Source organism: Rhinolophus sinicus, linkage group LG04 (genome assembly GCF_036562045.2).
Source record: "Rhinolophus sinicus isolate RSC01 linkage group LG04, ASM3656204v1, whole genome shotgun sequence".
Lineage (NCBI taxonomy): Eukaryota > Metazoa > Chordata > Mammalia > Chiroptera > Rhinolophidae > Rhinolophus > Rhinolophus sinicus.
The window spans coordinates 96,601,171-96,621,849 of NC_133754.1; the positions used below are offsets into that span (position 1 = coordinate 96,601,171).

The 20,679-nt window shown below is 43.4% G+C and overlaps 1 protein-coding gene across 3 annotated transcripts in view; it reads right to left on the bottom strand.

Moving 5' to 3' along the window:
* MIPEP (mitochondrial intermediate peptidase) overlaps nt 1-20,679 on the bottom strand; it is a 199,571-nt gene that overhangs the window by 50,218 nt on the left and 128,674 nt on the right. For all 3 annotated transcript variants that reach the window (XM_074330042.1, XM_074330043.1, XM_074330041.1), the window contains one exon: nt 2,555-2,676. In XM_074330042.1, coding sequence (XP_074186143.1) covers nt 2,555-2,676 — 122 coding nt within the window. The remainder of the gene's footprint in view (nt 1-2,554; nt 2,677-20,679) is intronic.

A 20,679-nucleotide genomic window follows, 5' to 3' on the forward strand; every position in this document is an offset into this window, starting at 1 on the left:
CGTTCCCATCTGCTGATGCCCTCTGTCAGCTGGATTCTATAAGGAACACTGTCTGCAACACGATGGAGGCAGATTTTGAAGATGTTTTATAGGCAGAAATTCCCCAAGTTAATGGCACCTGGAGACAAGTTATATAGTGCTTCTCTTTCGTATTTTATGGAAAATGCAATTCCTTCAATGCAAATGATGACACACTAGGATGACATAAGTAAATTTTGACGTTTGCATTCCATTATTTCTGTAACATCTTTACGTAGGTGATTGTGCAAACGTGGTCACTAATCAGAATTTTTGATAGCATTACTGTATCCAAAATACGCTCATATTGAACACTAATTGCGGTTACATCCTGAAGTAAGCTCTCAGGCAAAGTGCGCCACGAAGCAGGAGACCTGGACAGAAGGCAGTGTCCTCTCAGGGGACAGGGGCGGCTGAGCGCCCCGCCAGACCCTGGCCTGAGGGGCATGGTGTCCTCTCCCAACCACTGGCCTATGTGAAACCCCTGCCATAGGCCTCCGGCTCTATGCCAGCCTCAGCTGTGCTGCTTGGCTTACTGAGGTTGGCGTCCAGCCTGGTGGGTTTTCAAAAGTATCTTTTGACAAAGGTTAGAAATTTTCTAGTCCGATGAGTAGTTTTACTAGCTTACTTTTACATGTCTACAAAACTACATGTCTAGGCAAGAATGCACAGATAAATAAAATGTAAATACTTGGAAATATATGTGTTTAATAGTATGTGGTTTTCTAGTGAAGTGTAGTTCCTTTAAACAAGATCATATTTTGTCTATTTTATAGAAATCTCCAGTAAATAATTGTAATCCCCAAAATTGATTTATTGTAGTCAATTTGGGCTTTAGATTCTTTAAAAATAATAAAATCTGAAAAGCAGACCAAATGTCTGCAGTGTGCAAAGGGCTGAAGACAAAATAACATGTGGGTACCAAGCTGTAAAACATTTAAAAATTCTATTACATCATATTCAAGTTTAAAAGATTTGGGAACCGAATGTGATTATTAACTGCTGAGAAAATCCCAACCTATGGCGAATTGTATGAAAAGCTGAGGGAGTGGGGGAAGCGGGGAGGGAGAAGGGATTAGCAGACCTTCCTCCACCTTGTTAACTATGAAGCCTTGAACAAATAATTTATCCTCTCTGAACCTCAGTTTCCTCTTATAAAACACCCGCTCTGCCAAGGCTGCTGCGAATGTAAAATAACATGCCACAGGAACACTCTAGGGCCCGCTAGAAATTTAAGATGCCATTAATCTTAAACCACGTGAAAGTAGGGAAGATAACAGTCATCAGCCATGGCTGCCAGAGAGATATTTGGAGATGTATTTATTGGTGTGGTGAGGAGATAAAATGCTTTCAACGACTATCAGAACAGTCATAATTAGTGGTTTGCTTTCAAAGGAAGCTCCTTCTAAGGACGGAGAAACCAGGACTGAACTCCTCCCTGCCCTTCCTGCTGTCAGAGGGAGGCCCAGTCAGGCAGGAGGGCGCTCCCCTGTGCTACCCCACCCAACGGGAGCCTGGTGACAACCCTGGGGAAACAGGCTCCTGCCTTCCCCAGCCCCCATGTCCTGCCTGTTGTGGGGAAGGAGCGGCATCCTTGTCTCTCACTGAAATTACCTCGCGGGAGAACTCAAGGCTCGCCACATTCACTGGCTAATCTGGTGACCGAGCTCCGGGACAGGCCGAGGCTCCGCACAGACACGCATGTCCCTGCAGCCTTCCACGAGGAAGCTGCACACTGTCCTATTATCCGATGACAGAGCCGTGGAGCTGGGCTGCTCAGGGGGGCACCTGCCAGGCAGGGCAGCAGGGTGCCGTGTGGGGCAGGGACCACGCTGTCTAAGTGCCGGTGGGGAAGCAGGTCCTCTTCCCCAGACCCCACCGTCTTCCACAGGGAAGGGACGTGTTCCAGAGCCAGGCAGAGGGGGAACTTTCCAGAACAGACTGGATGCTAGCGTGGACCACCACAGTTTCCAGTGGTGCTGCTCCCAGAAGAAGAAAGCAGTAAGTCCTGCGTTAGGCAGGAAGGAGGAAGTGAGGTGTTCCTTACGAGGGAAGCTTCAGGTGCTTGTACCAAATAGAAGGACGCCTGTCAAAGTGACAGGAAGAACCAAGAGCTGCAGGGCACTGCCACAGGAGAGGCTGGAAAACTAAGAAAACCCAAGGAGACGATGGAAACAAAGCAGTCTGGGCCTATTTTGTACAAAAGCACAGAGCCCTCAGACAAAGGGTCCCTGTGGGTACACGGGCAGGGCACCAGCCACCATCGGCCATCACCTGCGGGTGGCAGCCACACAGGGCTGCAGTGGGAGGTGGGAGTCAGGGCCACGCTGTCCCTGGAGCAGGAGGGCGGCTCCCACAGGAAGGGCCTGACAGTGGTTTGGGCTGTGTGACGACTGCCTCATAGAACTCCGGTTTCCCGCCAGGCTCAGGCTGTGTGCTGAGCGGCTGAGGTTCTCAGAGCCTGACTTGGGAGGCCGTGGCGTGGGCAGTTACTGAAGGTGAAGAAGGGAACATTCTGTGACAACACCCCCATTACCTGTTAAAAGGATCCTGTAGAAAACATTCCTTCCACACCATAGAAGCGACTGCCCTGGACATCAGGTAAGAGTAGTATTTGGCACCATAGCCCACAAGGTGGCTGAATCGCAGCTGCCAGGCCTGTCAGAACAGAAACACAGCACAGGAAAGAATTAAGTTTCTGTGTTTTTGATGTTATGTATGAGAACACAATGAAATCTGCAACTGTTTTCCTTTAGATTTCCCTCGAGAAGGCCATATCACTCACGATATTAATGTTTTTTCACATCTTATATCCCAGACTGTGTCCCCTCAAAATCCCTATGTTGCAGCCTTCACCCCCAGCACCTCAGAATGTGACTATTTAGAGAGGGGCCTTTAAAAAGGTGACTAAGTTAAAATGAAGCTGAGCCCTAATTCTCCTAATCCTTAGGAGGAAGGGGGGAGACCCCAGGGAGGGGCACACACAGGAAAGACCACATGAGGACACGGCAAGGTGGCGGCTGTCTGCAAGCCAAGGAGAGAGGCCTTGAGGAAAGCAAGCCTGACACCTGACTGTTTTGTGCAACTTTGTCACTGCTGGGATTCACTTCTGTGGCAGAAAGGTAGAGGACAGCCCAGACGCAGCAGCAGGAGTGATGACAGTGCAGCAGGACTGTCCCATCTATGCCAGCCTGTTGGAAACACCTGGCCATTGGCATCAGAGGAAATTTCGGGCCTGGCAGTGAGTGTATCCATGCTCACTGAGGATGATATAGTTATTCTAAGAAAGGCCACGTGAGTTTTCATGGAAGAATACTCTTCACTGGAAAATTCTTTTCGCATGAATACTGTTCTCTCTCTGTACCTAAAAGCTGAAAATGCTCGTATTCTGCTGGGTTAGTAGGAGCGGGGCATCCAAGTGCAAATGCACAAGCTCACCTAGCACATCCATTTGCTACCACAAAAGATGGACCTGCAAAAAATGCTCTTAAAAGACATACTTATGACTTCACAATTTTTACTTTTCTGAAACAAATCTGACATGCACTAATCCACCGTCTTCTAACATATGCTTTATCCGACATTCACATTTTTTAAAAAATAAATTGAAGCCTCAAGTTTTTTAAATGAAGATGACCATTATCTAATAAATGTTTTAACTCCTTGGAAAACAAAGTAGAATCCTGACCATAAATCTATAAACTAGATAAGCAAATTCTGCCTAACTTATTAAGGAGCAGATGTTAAAAAAAACAAACAAAACAAAAGAACCAAAAGATGGTTCCTGGGTCCTAGCGGTGAGGCCTATTTCAGAACATACTCTAAGTCCTACCTCAGCACACAGCGAAGTCATATGCTAGTTACTCTGTGAGTGTGTTCCACACTTTTCGACAAACGTTTTGCCTGGACGGGGCAAAGGAACTGTTCTAGGGGCAGGCATGCCAGAGCACTCAACTAACGCAGATCACGAGGATACAGGGCACAGATGAACGTTGTGCTCTCCTTTCTTCCAAGGCGATATGATTGGAAGTCAGCTGGTGAACGGTGACCTTGAGGAAAAGAGGTGTGCCCTTCCTCCTTGCAGTGCCCACATGGGCCCATCTGTGAAGGTGCGACCCAGCGATAGGGCAGTGGCAGGCCGAGAGTGCGGTCTCTGACTCCACGGGCCCCCACAGGGCTGGGGGGTGCACTCACATGGCTGCTACTTTGGGTCCCTTATGGTAACCAGACCTGGATCCTTCCTAAGTCGCCCAGGCACAGGTGCCACCACCATGCAGCACCACGAAAACAGGAAGACTGGTGGGGCTGAAGTGTTTGAAGCTCCACGGTGGGCCTGCCTTGGCTGAGACAATGTGACCACACATTCTCCCGCCAACAAGTACCCTGAGGGGGGGGGCAGTGGAGGGCATGGGAAGGTAGAAACAGACTTTATACGCTGTTTGTATGCAAATGGGATTTAAATTGAAGGCGAAGAGCCAAGGACCATCTATGGATCCAATTCTCTTATAACAAATTTCGAATAACTAATTTTTTAGTCAAAGAGTTGGGTCTTTTAGAATTCATTTATAACCTATATAAGGTCTGTATATTCTGTCTTATTTATAAAAGGGGGCTCTATGTCAGCTTTTGTGTTATGCTGGAATCTTAATGGACCACTGGCGATCTTTCTCATATAAAGCCGCCGGGATATGATGGTATCTTTTGTAACGGAATACGGCGGGTGCTTTAACGTGATACTCCACCGATACTGGGTCTCAGGCTATCAATGATGTAAGTCTCTCTCAGGGTGAAAGCCCCACGATGGGTAGCACACAGTTAAGGGGCTCTGTCTTTGAAAGTTTTTCTTCTTGGGGATCTGCCAGAACAAGTTTGGCAGCCTTCGCAGCACAGAGCTGAGTTTAATTTTGTTTAGATTCGAGCTGAATACAGCTTTGTTTTGTCTTGAAAGCAGGCCTACTTCAATAGTGGCATTTGATTTGAGCTAAGAAATTTCTAGGTTCCTTAGTTTCATCAACGTGTAACTGAGTTCCCACATAAACACAGTCATAAAAATAAGACCTTTCAGAAGCGCAGAAAGAGACATCAGGATTTGTGTAATGCACAATTTCCTGAACCACCACGGCGTCTGCCTTCCACCAAAATCCTGACCTGGATACAGATATCTTGGCACAACGCACACCTCGTTGGGTCTTGCTCTTTAATTACAGGTTTGAGTTCAGTACTACACCCCTTCCATACCTCAAGACATGCTAAATAAATTACAGCTACCTGACACCTTTCATCAGCGGTTTATAAATTTATGACACACTAAGACCTACAATTTCATTGCTATTTGACCACAAATGGCTGAATTCCTGCTAATTCAACTTGATATTAAGTCCTGGTTGTCATTTCACTCATTCATCAGGAAAAATGAAAGAAGAATTTCATTTTAAATTCTGGAGTTATTATAGTCTCTTCCTTTTAAATTGAAGTTTTCTTTTTCCTAATGGACATTTGTCAGATGGACAAACGTTTTCGCTCCTTTTTCATTGTGTAATGTGAGGATCTGATCTCAAAACCAAAGGATGCACTTTGGCAGTTTCTGTTCCATCCTGACTAGGAGGGGGGTTTCCCAATCCTAACATGATGCCAAGGCAGGCTATTAAAAACTCCCCTTGCGTTAGATAACCTCAGTGATCCCATACGAAAGACAAAAACACGGAGAAGACGAAGCAACATGGCAGGAACTCAACGGACACCAACTTGCTTTAGAACTCAGAGGTGGGGCCCCTGACGGTTCTGATTTGCTACAGCCCTTTTCCAACCACACAATTTTCCTCCATCCAAATCAGAGACAGAGCCAGGAATGGAAAGGCAGCAAAGTAGCTGGTTACATGCTACAATGTCCTCCCTTATCCACCAAGGATCTGTTCCAAGATGCTGAGATTCCTAAAACCAGGATAGTACTGACCCCTATACAGTGTATATTTCTTCCTATACATACACGCCTATGATATAGTTTAATTTATAAATTAGGAACAGTACTAGATTAACAATAATAATCAAACAGAAAAATTAAAACAATATACTGTGATAAAAGTTATACAAATGACTTTGGGGCTATTATGAGGTAAATGGGGTCACCTGAACATAAGCACAGCAATACCTCAACAGTCGATCTGATAAGCAAGATGGCTACATAACTAATGGGCAGGGAGTGAATACACAGGACAAAGGGACAATTCACGTGCCAGAGGGGACAGAGAGCACTGCACAAGATGTCATCATGCTCCCCAGAAGGGCACGCAATTTAAAACTTATGAATTGTTTACTTCTGGAGTTTTCCATTTATTATTTTCAGAATGCAGTTGACCATGGTAAACTGAAACTGCAGCAAGTGAAACCACGAATAAGGGGGACTACTGTATCTATTTTAGTTTGGAACCTAGACGAGGGACCAGTGCAGAATAAGCACTCATTAATTACACGTTAACTGCTCAATGACTGAATGATCATTTCTCTTAATCACACTCTCAAGTGTAGCACATCGTTTCTTCATTTCTAGCTACATGTACATAAACGCATTTAGCTAAAATTTAGTTTAAAACAATCTTATCAGTGGACCATTATAAACTAGGAGAACAGAAACGACGGCACTGTTTCCTTGTTGTGCGTCATGCTGAACTGAAATTTCCTTAAGAGCGTCGACCACGATGCTGTTCGTGTGCCTACACTCTGCACAAGAGGAATTCAACAGCTGTCTGCTGAGGGGACAGATGGACAGATGGGTGGACCGATGGACCGATGGACCGATGGACAGACACTAGAAGATTCTTTCACAGTGACGCGCAATGTTACCAACAGACTTTTGACTGAGATGAGGAAGGCAGGTATAACATCCATTTCACAGACAAGAGGCTACCACAGTGCCCAAAACAGCTTTTGGATGTCGGGGTGATTATTAATACAAATTTTAATAAGAATTCTTTGATTACATTCTTTGATAGGTGATATAAGAATTTGAGGCTACTTTTGGTACCAGCTCTCCAGGTCTGGGATGTGTACAGGGTCTGTGTAGTGCTTCCTAGTGTGTGATTTCAATCTCCTTCAAGCTTCATAGAGTCTAAACAAAGATGGGCCAGCAATACCATACAAGTTCATAGAGGCCTATTGTTCGACGTGTGCCTGCTGTAGTTAGGACACCTAAATGACAGCAAGAGAGGAAGGGCAAATGCCTGAGCCGGTCTGGGTGGACAGACCATTGTGACTCTTCACATTCTGCACACACAATGCTGTTGGCCTGTGGAGTGTCACCTTATGATACCATATGATACCAAGTCTTTATCCAAGGGTTGAACAATGAACCACAGTGGAGACCAGAGGAGGGAGCCTCCTGTCTGCCCTCTCTCTCTCTGAACATGTGTGTACGATGTATGTATATATTTTCCATGAATTAATATAGACTAGTATTTCTAATTTGATAAAAGTCCCTATTGACATTTTACCAAAACCCATGAAACACCAGTGACAAATAAACAGAACACTCAATTTTGAATATAAAGTGATTTAACATGTAACACAGCTATTGTGTTGCATACACGCTCAGGTAGTTCCCATGATCCTGTCTCCCGTTTACACCTTAGTGAAATCTCCTCCCCTTGAATGTGGACAGGGCCTGTGCCTTGCTTCTAACCAACAGAATACGGCAAAGGTGAGGGGACACCACTCCCAGGGTTAGTTGAGCGACTCACGCTAGAAAACCTCCTTGTAGCCTAAGGAAGCCAGAAGCCATGCTGGGAAAGCCCAGCTGGCAAGGAACTGGGCGCACCCTGTAGAATCTGGGAGGAAGGATTTAAGACCTGGGGGTGGCCTCTGAGAGATGGGTGTCCTGTAGCTGACAGCCAGCAAAAAGTCAGGGCCCTCCGTCCCAGCTGCAAAGATATGAACTCTGCCAACCACTTGGGAGAAGCAGTCAAGCCCCTAGATGACTCGCTGCCCAGCTGACACCTCAACTGCAACCTTGTAGGTCTCTCTGCCACAGAAACCACAAGGTGTGACTGCTTTAAATCACTAAGTTTGTTACATAGCAACAGAAAACTGATACTAGTATCTGTTTCAAAAAATAAGAATTGTGTTCAGTAATACTATTAAGAGAAATAAATCCCTGAAAATATGGGAGGGATAACTATAGTCACTACATGCATATCCTGTGTCTTCATGAAAATCTTTTGAGGAAGGTACTTTTATAAATATTTTATAAGTATTATAACACTGTATAGTTTACAAATAGACTCAAAAGAGAGTAATTTGGTCAAGTCTACTGGCAGGGATTGTTAAGTAGCCCCTCCTCATTTCCTCTTCTTCCTCTTAGAAACAGAATCACATCTCCCCCTGCTAAACCTGAGCAAGGCTTGTTTGTGGTCATTCTGGCAGAGACTACATTTCCCAGGTTTCCTTGAGGCTCGGCATTGCTATGAAACTACATTTCCAAGCAGATGTGAGTGGAGGTAACGTGTACAACTGGGTCCCTCAAAAGAAAGCTGCTTGTCTTCCACATCCGCTTTCTGCTTTCCTGCGAGCCTTGAAAAACTGAAAACCGGAACCACCACCTTGGACTCAAAGATAAAAGCCATATGTTCAGGAGCCACCAGCCCAACAGCCCTACCTGCTTACCTGTGCCTTGTTAGGCAGAAAGAAATGAACTTTATTTTAATAATCGTATTTTGGGAGTCTTTCTCACAGCAACTTAGCCTGCACTCCAACTGACAATCACACAGGTCAGACACATGGGGGACAGGATTCAGAGCCAGGTGTCTTTCTAAATTCAAAGCCCATGCTTTCTTGCTCCTCCATATTGTACATCTGAAATAGCTAATTATGTGACTTACTGCTTCCTACGAGTATGAAAATTATAAACATTTTGATTTCAAATTTCTAACTCCCAAAACATGCTACATTTGTATGTTTATATTTGATACCTATAACTTGTAACTTAATTTTTATAGCTAAAAAAGAAAGTCCTTATAAAAGTGATAATAAGAGTAAGAATTATAACAAGTTAAGATATAAACAGTGCTGGACCTGGGGGAGGCTCTGGGACGAGGGGGTAGCCTATAGCTGACAGCTAGCAAGAGGATGGCTTTAGTATAATAATACTAATCCTAAGTATAGTAATAAGAGTAAGTTAAAATGTTAACACTGCTCTCCAATATGTAAAAATATGTATCAGGCACAAATCCTTCTCTACATTACTGTACAAATCTGAATAATCTCCAAAAGTGCCACTATGAGAATTTTATAGCATCCTAATGACAATTACAAAATATTTTCTGTGCTACCAGAATTACGGCCTATTTTAAGGACAATGGACCAAGTTTTATAAGAAAGAAATCACTGCTAACAAACTGACTAAACCTCTTTAGGCAATTTATAGTCATATTAGGCATATTGTCAATGATGCAGAAAATATTAAGTAGGAGTACATCTTTTTAGTATGACAACCTCAACTGTCAATTTTTTTTTGCATATGGATATTGAAAAATAAAGCTTTGAAACACGAAACAAAAAAGCCCCTGGAAATATTGGATTGTGCCTATCAAATCTGGTCCATTAGCAGAGCAAAGGTGTAACTGATTCAAATGGGAATGTGCTTATTAATAAAACATGGATAGGTAATATTAATCTAATTAAACGAGATAATAAATGAACAGCAGCAAGCATGGAACTGGAACCAAGATGTGCTGGCTATTATCTTCCTAATCAAAGTTCCTTAACATTGCTTTTCCCCTTGCCTGGAACATCTCAAGAGAAAACTGCAGATTCCTCTTCATTCTAAAAATAACCCGAGGTCAAGTAATGAGGACTTTTAGAGACTACGATGACTTCTGTGGTCAGGAGAGCACCTCGGAGAGCTAGGAGAGCCCTTGCAGAAACAAGACACAACCAGGCAAGTCAAGTTAATACATTCGGCAAAAGACGGAGGATACTAAAACAAGAGAAAACAATTAACAAAATGGCAGCAGTAACTCCATACTTATTAATAATCACTCTAAATGTAAATGGACTAAACTTTCCAATCAAAAGACCCAATTATATGCTGCTGACAAAAGACTCACTTCAGCTTTAAGGACACGAAAAGGCTCAAAGTGAAGGGATAGAAAAAGATATTCCATGCAAACGGAAAACAGAAGGCAGCAGGGGAAGCTATACTTATATTAGACAAAATAAACTTTAAGCCAAAAATGATAAGACACAAAGGTCATTATATAATGATAAAGGAATCAATTCATCAAGAAGATATAATAGTCATAAATACATATAAGCAACTAACATAGGAGCACCTAAGTATATTAAGCAAATAACAGATCTGAAGGATAAAATAGACAACCATAGAGTATTAGTAGGGAAATTGAATACCCCACATTCAACAATGGATAGATCATCCAGACAGAAAATCAACAGGGAAATGCTGGATTTGAACCATATTTTATAACTAATGGACCTAACAGGCATATACAGAACATTCCATCCTACAGAAGCAAAACATACATTCTTCTGAAGCATGCACAGAATATTCCCTGGCATAGATCATGTGATAGGTAACAAAAAAAACCTTAGCAAATTTTAAAAGGTTGAAATACCAAGTATCTTTGCCGACCATGTGGCATAATACTAGATATAATAACAAATGGAAAGCTTGAAAATTCACAAATATTAGAAATTAAACATCATGCTCCTGAAAAACCAATGGGTCAAACAAGGTATCAGAAGGAAAATTGAAAATTATCTTAAACAAACAAAAATGGAAGCACGACATATCAAAACCTGTGGGATGCTGCAAAAGCAGTTCTAAGAGAGAAGTTTATAGCCATAAATGCCTATATTTAAGAAAAATGAAAGATCACAAATAAACAACTTAACTGTACACCCAAAAAACTAGACAAAGAAGAATAAAGTAAACCTAAAGTTAGTAAAAGGAAGGAAATGACAAAGGTCAGAGTGGAAATAATTGAAATAAAGCCTAAAAAGACAAGAGAAAAGATCAATGACTATAACAGCTGGTTTGGTCTTTTCTTAAAGACAAAAACAAAACAAAACACAATACACAAAATCTTACACAATACAGAAAAATTAACTCAAAAAGGATTATCGATTTGAAGAAAACATAGGAGGTGAGTTCCTTGACATCAGTCTTGTCATTACTTTTTTGGATTTGACACCAAAAGCAAAGGCAAAAAAAAGAAAAAAGAAACCAGTGGGACCACATCAAACTAAAAAGTTTCTGCATAGCAAAGGGAGCCATCAAAGAAAAGGCAACCCATGGAATGGGAAATATATTTGCAAACCACATATACAATAAGATGTAATTATTCAAAATATATAAGAATTCATACAACTCAATAACAAAAACACAATCCCATTTAAAAGTGAGCAACGGACCTAAAGAGACATTTTTCCAAAGACGATGTACAAATGGTCAACAGGTACATGAAAAGATGCTCAACATCACTAATCATCAGGGAAATGCAAATCAAAACCACAGTGAGGTATCACCTCACACCTTTTAGAATGACTATCACCAAAAAGACAAGAGATAACAAGTGTTGCTGAGGATTTGGAGAAAAGGAAACCCTTGTGCCCTGTTGGTGAGAATGTAAATTGGTACAGCCACGATGGAAAAACAGTGTGGAGGTTCCCCAAGAACTTTAAAATAGATCCACTTTATGATCCAGCAATTCCACTTCTGGGCATATACCCAAAGGAAATAAAAACATGATTTCAACAAGATATCTACACCCCCATGTTCACTGCAGCATTATTCACAACAGCCAAGGTATGGAAACACCTTAAGTGTCCATCAATGGATGAATGAATTAAAAAAAAATTCTGTGCATATATATGTATATATGTACATATATATGATGTATATACATATTTATCTATTACCTAGATCTCTATCTATAGATAGATACACCTATATCTATAGATATCTATATATACATATATAGAGATATATGGATTATTCAGCCTTAAAAATAAGGGAATCCTATCATTTGCAACAATGTGGATGAACTGGAGGGCATTATGCTAAGTGAAAAAAGCCAAACAGAGGAAGACAAATACTGCATAGTATCACTTACACATGAAATCTTAAAAAAAAAGTCAAACTCATTGAAGCCGAGAGAAAAGCGGGTGCCAGGGCCTGGGGGTGAGGGAAATGGGAGTGGCTGGTAAACGGGCACACACTTCTGTTGTCAGACGAGTAAGTCCTGAGGACCTGATGCTCAGCCTGGTGACTGTGGCTGCTAACACTGTACACTATACAGTGTGCAACTGAAATTTTCTAAGATAGAAGAACTGAAATGGTCGCTCACACATACACAAAGGAGGTAAACGAGTGACAGATGTGTTAATTAACAGAATGGGGAATCCTTTCACAATGTATATCAAATTATCACATTGCCCACTTTAAAAGATCTTAGTTTTATTTGTTGATTACACCTCAACAAAGAGAAGACAAAGAACATACACACATTCAGAAGCAAAAGAAGAGGGACACAGCTTCTGTGTTCATTGTGATCGCGAGCAGTTCAACACAGGAGGGAGGTGTTCCCGTACAGTAAGACAGACATGAAAGTAAACACGGACAGGATGTGACCGCGCTTTGGAGATGATGGGGTTTTCTGCTCATGCATAAAAGTGATGCAGAAGGGGCAGTGACCTCTCAAGGTGGCTACAAGTCCAAAAGTAGGTGCGTAACCCATGGGCTCCACACAGGTGTACAAGGAATGCAGGTGGCAGGGTGGAGAATGGACAACATCCGTCAGTGCAGGTGGCCTCTTCAACGCGTACTTCATTCCTCCAGGGGCCTGGCTCAGAGTTCTAACCAGCCTCTCCAACCACCTTGGAGCGGGCAGCCAGGGGTGCTGTCCTGTAAGGGAAAGTTGCCATACACAAGGGGAAGGACAAACGGAACCATGGGATGTCCAGCAGGGCTTATCGACTCCCTGCACTAAACAGGCAGGAGAAGCTGGGATTTCTCCCTTGGGCCCTTTGCCTGCTGGGCGCCATCTCCTGCCACTCTACTCCTCACTCTGCTTTTGTCCTGGTCAGAGAACACAACAGGCGAGCGCCTGTGCCTGCAAGGCTTTGTCCCCACTCTTCTCTCTGCCTCAGACACTCTTGCCCCAGAGACACCTGTGTGGCCCGCTCCCTCACTTTCTTCACTTTCTTTTCAAATGATATTTTACTGACAAGGTGTTCTCTGAGGATAAAGAAGGGACACTGCTTCTTTATAGGATAAAGAAGGGACACTTCTCTGGGCACGCACAGAGGTCTTCCCACCTTCAGTTTTCCTACTGCCCCCTACTCCCCAGCAGCTGGCCCTGGCATTCCACCTCTGCCCTCATGGCAGTAGGGACCCACCTGTCCCTTGGGTCCCTGCTCAACCTCGCCCACCGACAGAGGCCTGTGCTGGTGAGTTCCCACAACATGCCCTCTTGCTTGGTCAGGGCCTGCTTGCCCTGCCCGCTGGGTTGTGGAGCCCCCGAGGTTGGATTGGGGGCCCAGCTGCAGGGCCACTCTGCCCCCATGGCCTCCGCCCCCACCCTTCTCCCCATTAACCTCATTGGGCAGCACCTGAACAGAGCATGCGGGATGGCTGGGGGAGGGGGCAATGATTTATGGAAGTGAGGGATGAAAACACACTTGTTTAATATTTTCCAAATATTATTCCCATCCCAAATGAGTTTTTACTGTGCCCTGAAGTCCTCAGAGAGAAAACTAAAGAGGCCTTCTTCCTTCTCTGAACTCCCAGAGCTGAGCTACCTGCACAGGCAGCAAGAGGGGCTACTTACAGACGTACACATTGCCTTCCTCTTGCCTTAGGGGCTGACACACAGGGGTTAAGCCTGTAGCCTCAAAAAATGTCTATTTTTCCAAAATTCACTGAATGCATGCCGGGCACTGCTACAGAAGGGGCACTCACGGCCACACAGCCTTTTGGGGAGACAGGCACTCACAAAAGGGTCACCTGGCTGACGTGGCCAGTGCCCTGTGAGTCTAGCTCACCACTGACCACTGTGTGACCGGCACCAGATGGGAATGACCTCCCTAAATCCTCACCCTGAGTGTGTGGCCGTGACCACACCCACCGCATAGAACTGCACTGGGGGATAAAAGAGAGGAAGGAAGGAAAAGTGTGCAGTGTGCTGGCGCCGGAGGACGGCTCTGTCAGCTACTCACATCGCCTCTGCAAGCCGGGAAACTACCACAAACCACTCTGTATTCTGTGCCTAGAACAGTGTCCCCAGCCAATATTCACAAAAAGATACAAAGGGCAGAAAAGTGAGAATCCGTTGACTGTATGTTAGACACAACTGATATCTGTGAGTCCAGATTCTCTTTCTGTCATTAGCCAGTTCAATAATCACTAACATTATAAAGATTTCAACAAACAGGTAAAAAATAACTGATCAATTTACTGACTACATGCACGTACATACCTGAATTTCTGAAGTGACAAAACAAAATTAAAATAGTTACTTTTATTAACGTCTCTCATAGAATTAGGCCAAGGTATGTTGGTAATACTGAAAAATGCATGACTCTGAGGCAGATTATTCTCTAATAGTCACATTATTTCATCTCTGAAATCTGGTCTGCACAGTAACATTTTCATTGAATGGGCTCTTACCTATTAACCCTTCCCTGATAACTTTAAATGATTTACACGACTTCACTGGTTTGAATAACTGCTACTTTCAAACTTAATCTCTAACTCCATGGCTAAAGATCCCTTCAGATCATATTAAAAAGTACATTTTATTAACTTTCATTTACGTTGCCTAAGATATACAGAGAAGTTAGACGCGTGCAATTAGGAGATATGTCTTACTAAGGGTTACGCTCCCAGTAAGATCAAACCAAGTTAATAAAGATGGTACAAAACACCTTCACCTCCAGGAATACATAATAACCATCTCCCCTGCCCTCTATGTAATAGTGTGAAGGCGTTTCAGAAGTTTATTAAGTAATGGCATATTCTGAAGTGTAGCCCAGGGCTTGCGATAGTATGTCATCTGCAGGTCGTGTTACTACCTGCATTTTGGACAGGGTAACTGACAAAAATAAAATACGTGACTGATCTACTGAAATTACTTGGGCTGTCTGCTTTCTATCAACATGTCATCAATCCTCCCTGATTATCTTGTCTGAAGAATTTCCAAAATTCCTGATGCAACAGCTTTTAGCAATTTCTTACAAAAAGAAACTGCTATAGTTACAGTTTGAAACATATGGAAAACCTGCATGATGCCAAACAGTACATATTCCTGCAATTCAAACAAAGTGTTAGATAAACACAATCAACACCGTAGGTAAAATCTGTAGTCACTATAAATATGAGGCACCTGAGTATTAATGTAACTTCATATAAAAGTGGTGTCAACTTGCATCATTTTATACTGTCATAATAGTAAGACTTATATGTTGGTTTTCTTACTCTCACATCTCCTAAATTTGAAAGTTCAAGGTGTCATCTTCAAAAGGGTCATTCAGCCACGAGTGATGGTTTGTTCACGCTGAAATGAACTGATGGTCTTACACTTCCTTCGAAATCCATAGGTTTCTAAGTTAGCTACCAACAGCCAGAACACCCTTTGGAGGTGAGCTGATTTCTAACCTGTACAGCAACTCAGTTCCCTCCTTCATGGGAAGCAGGAGAGCCCATCAAGTGGGACCCCTCACAGCCCTTGCCTGCGCCAGGCATTTATGTCAGCATTCACGCTTTTTAAAAAAATCAGGTAAAATTCACACACCATTAAATTCACCCATTTAAAGTGTACAATTCAGTGACTTTTACATGACTCACAGAGTCGTGCCGCTATCACCACTAATTCCAGACACTGTCATCATCTCCAAGAGAAATCTCTTAGTCATTAGCAGTCACTCGGCCTGCCCTCCTCTCCCCCAACCCCTGACAGTCACCAATCTACTTTCTGTCCCCACGGATTTGTCTACTGTGGACACTCATTTAATGGAGTCATACAATAGGTGGCCTCTTGTGTTTGCTTTCTTCGTAACAATGTCTTCAAGCGTCATTCATGCTGTAGCATGTCAGTTTGATTCCTTTTTATGGCTAGATAACATTCCATTGCATGGATCTCTGGCATTGTTTATACATTCATCCAAATGCTGACTGAAGGACATTTGGGTTGTCTCTGTTTTTCGGCTATTATGAATAACGCTACTAACACTCACGTACACCTTTTGGGATGGACAGTTCTATTGAGTATATATACCTAGGAGTGGAACTGCTGGGTCATTCAGTAACACTGTTGAACTTCTTGAGGAGCTGCCCAACTCTTTTCCAAAGCTCTCACACCATTTTATGTTCCCACCAGAAGTGTATGAAGGTTACTTCTCCACCTCCTTGCCAATACTTGTTACTGTCCGTCTTTTTTGTTATAGCCATCCCAGTGGGAGAAAAGTGGTATCTCACGGTTTTGATTTAAATTTCCCTAAAGACTAATGATGTTGAGCATCTTTTTCTGTGCTTACTGACCATTTGGGTATCTTCTCTGGAGAAATGTCTACTCAAACCCTTTGCCCATTTCTAATTTGGGTTGTTTGTCTTTTTATTGTGGCATTGCAGGAATTCCTTATATATTCTGGAGAATAAGCCCTCATCAAATATCTATTCTCCATCCTGTGAGTTATTTCACGTTTCTGATCTTTGTGTTCTTTGTGTGTGTGTGGGGGGGGGTTACACTAAACGTTGGTGGCAGCCTATATCCTGATCCTGCACGATTCCTCTAACGCTGCACAGGAGTCTGGGCACTTGAAGAAGCAGTTACCCCCTCCGGACTTCATGGGAGACGTTCACTTGTGGGTGGGGGCACGCTTGCGCACACTGCAGTCGCAGGTCTTGCAGGGCGCCAAGTGTGGGGGCCTGTGGGGGCACCAGGTCTGGGGGCGCGTGATATCTCTTGGGCTTAGACTGCTGGGGTCCACAGCACTTGACAACTGTGTGGTCCTTGGCAAGCACTGTGGGGGGTCTGCAGTGGCTGCCAGGGCTGTTGGGGTCCTCAGTGGTGCCTCCAGGTCCAGCATGAGGGACCAGGGCACGTGGAGCCGGTGGTGTACACACTTGGCTGTGGGACCAGCTGCAGGTGCCTGTGTATGGGCAGGAACCAGATGCAGACACACATGTAGTGGCGGCAGGCAGGGCAGACAGAAAGGGCCATGGCCACCTATGGGCTTCTTGGCAGCAGCGGTGGGGCCCTGGCTGTGGGCATGCTGTCCCATTTGTTACAGGTGTCAGGCTGGCGGTGTGCCCACATGCGCATGGCAGTAGAGGTCAATCATGGGAATCTAGGCTGTCATCTTATGCTCTGGTAGCCACAGAGTCCTGAGCTGGTGCAGGTCCCAGGCTCCAGTGGCAGAGGGAATGGGGAAGGACACCCCACAGGGACTTGGGTGGCTGCTGTCAGCAAACATGAATAGCTGTGGGGGAGGCAAACACTGGTGGATCAGCAGAGGGTCCGTGGCTGTGCTGGCCGTTCGTTTCTTTGGTGACAACATGTGCTGGGTTTGTCTGCAGAGCAGGTCACTTTGACCCATGATCGCGCCCACTGCATGGCTGCTCTCAGTAGCCCCTACTTTTCTTCCTTGTTCCTAGCCGTGTCTGTACATCTCAGCTTTGCCAGTCTAGGTGGGTAACACCAAACTGGGCCCTTCGTGCGGTGCCCTGAAAGGCTGAGGACGCTAACCTTGCTCTTCCTTTGCAGGTGAGGTGAAGTCTATTTAGTTGGGAAGTTCCCTCCTGGCACTGAGCAATGCCAGCTGGAGGGATGGCATGAGAAAGGCCAATGAATCTGTCTTCCTTCTCTTCTTATACGGTTATTCTGCGGTGTTGTTGTTGTAGTTCCACTGTGCTGCTGAAGGTTCTTAAATGAACTCCAGGGCTCTCCCAGATCTGTTTTTGTTTGTGGACAGCTGTCTAATCATTCGTCCTTGGTGGAGGATGGAGACTGGGGTGTCCTCTGTTGCCATTTTGGTGACATCACTCTTGGAATTCCAGTCTTGATTACTGTAGCTTTGTAGTAAGTTTTGAAATTGGGAGGTGCGAGCCCTTCAACTTTCTTCTTCTTTTTCAAGATTGTTTTGGCTATTCTGGGTCCCTGGAATTTCCATATGAATTTTACGATGAGCTTGTCAATTTCTACAAAAAAGGCAGCTAAGATTTCAACAATGACTGTATTGAATCTGTAAATCATTTTGGGGAGTACTGCCTCCTTAACAGTAATAAGTCTTTTAATCCAGAAACATGAGACAGCTTTCTATTTATTTAGGTCTCCTTTAATTTCTTTCAATGATATTTTTATAATTTTACTTCCCCCTTTCCAATCTGAATGACTTTTATTCCTTTTTCTTGCCTAACTGCTCTAGTTAAAACTTAATAGAAGAGAATAATATTTAGTAGAAGTGTTGAAAGTGGTGTCTTATTCCTATCTCAGGGGAAAGCTTTCAGTCTTTCACCACTGAATACGATGTCAGCCGTGGGTTTTTCCTGAATGCTGTTTATCAGGCTGCGGATGAGCACGGACCCTGACTCCTTACCCTGTTACTTTCCATGGATCCTCAGGTCCTGACAATTTATCTCGGTATATGACTCGTGCCTTTCCCCCTTGTGTACAAGCCTACTATCCGTTCCCAGATTTCGGGGCTCGTCATTTCCTGCCTAGACTGTAAGATCTTTAGGGCGGGATCTATGTGCATATATATTTTTTTGTGACCAGAAATGTTGCGTTTATTAAATAAGATCAAATGCCATGGAAAAGAAAGAGCAGTTACTGGCAACAGAAATATAATTGTGAGAAGCAAAAACCCAAACTAAAACTAACCGAACCAAAAATGGTGGGAAGAATAGGAAGAAGGAAAAAATCCAAGGCAGTGAGCACACAATGTGATACATAGATGATGTAATACAGAATTGTATACCTGAAACCTATGTAACTTTACTAACCATTGTTATCCCAATAAACTTTAATTAAAAACAAAGGAAATGTGGTAAAAATTCAAGGCAATCTCCCAGCCTCTGTGCAGATGTAAAGGACGCTTTACCATTTAACACTCATCTCATTTCCAACCCCCGAACAACAGCCCCTCCGCCCATACCAAGCTCCCTACCATCCAGCAACCGCAGAGTAAGCAATTCCCTGACCTCCTTCTCTACTTCCCTGTCCCTCTTTCCTTCCTCCCTACACTGGCTTAAGCTGGGGTAAAGTCTGAATTAGAAGCAAGCACAGATTAAATGCGATTTCTGATTCCAGGAGGCAAAATGAAACACTTCCCAGTCTACAGTGGGGTTCTCACATCACTGCACTGTCATTTTCACACCATCTTATCTGCGTACATACCTGTCTTTCCTAAAAGACGATGCCCATTCCGTGAATGAACACACATGAGGAAGGAAGGTGGTGCTGGGCTTTAATAGGAGCTGTAGTTTTATTTCTACCTGATTTAGTTGTGAAACATCTCTATCTGTGAAAGGTTTTAGGGCTAATCTGGGAAAGAAGGGTAGAATAAGCAAAATCATGCGGCAAGAAAAGTTAACAAGATAAGTTCAGGCTGTGGGGCCATTATCTACTAATGGTTTGTGAAGTCAATATAGCAGGTTGTGAGCAGCATTTAAAAAATAAAAACAGAGTGGAAAACAGGAACTTTTAGTGTACACTGTATATATATAGTTAGGGTAACTTTTAGGCAGAGGTACTTTTGTTTCAGTCTTACACACACACACACACACACACACACACCCCAAATGTAAATACACATATTTGTGTAATAGATCATAATGTAACACATTTCTCACTGTGGATTTGGTTGAAAGTGCTTGAAAGTCACCGCATTAACAGTTCAAGAACACAGAGAAGAAAATCAGTGCTGTTATAAGAGAGAAGCAGCCAAGGATGGAACAGCAGATGAAAAAGCTTGAGATGGGTGATCTCATGGCATATTCTAGATTTCACCCATCAGGCAAGTAGATTACGAAGAGATAAACAGCCTCTGTGGCTCTCTACATTTAGCACTTGAAAATATCTGTGTTTTTCTAACATTGTAATCATCAGAATGCAGGCTCCTGAATGACATCCTAGTCCGCACTGACTCTGCTTCTACCTGGCTTCACGATGCTCACAGGAGTTGTAAGTTGTAGATTTAACTTATGAACCAGTTTCAGGCTACCATTCTGAGATGGACCATCCTGGAAAATGAAAGACGGTGCATTTCAGCAGTAATCAGAATGAGCAGGTACAGGCTGTACAAGTAATTCACATGACTGAGTTAATAGTACTGCACCAATGTTCGCTTCCTGCATTCGACAAAGTTCTACGGTTATGAAGGATACTATAATAACATTGGGAAAGCTGGGTGAAGAGTGCATGAGAACTATTTTTGCACCTTATGAATAAACTATTTTAAAATAAGAGGTCATTAAAAATAATTAGGAACAAAGTGTTTTGTGGATTTCTAGGATCAGTGCCAATCGGCTAATGTGAGATCACTCCTCCACAGCGACTGTGCTTGTAACACACTCGCTCACTACTGAGACCAACCAACTTACAGCTAAATTCTTATTTCAAATAAGCCAGCTCAGCAGCATCTAGTGTTACCCTG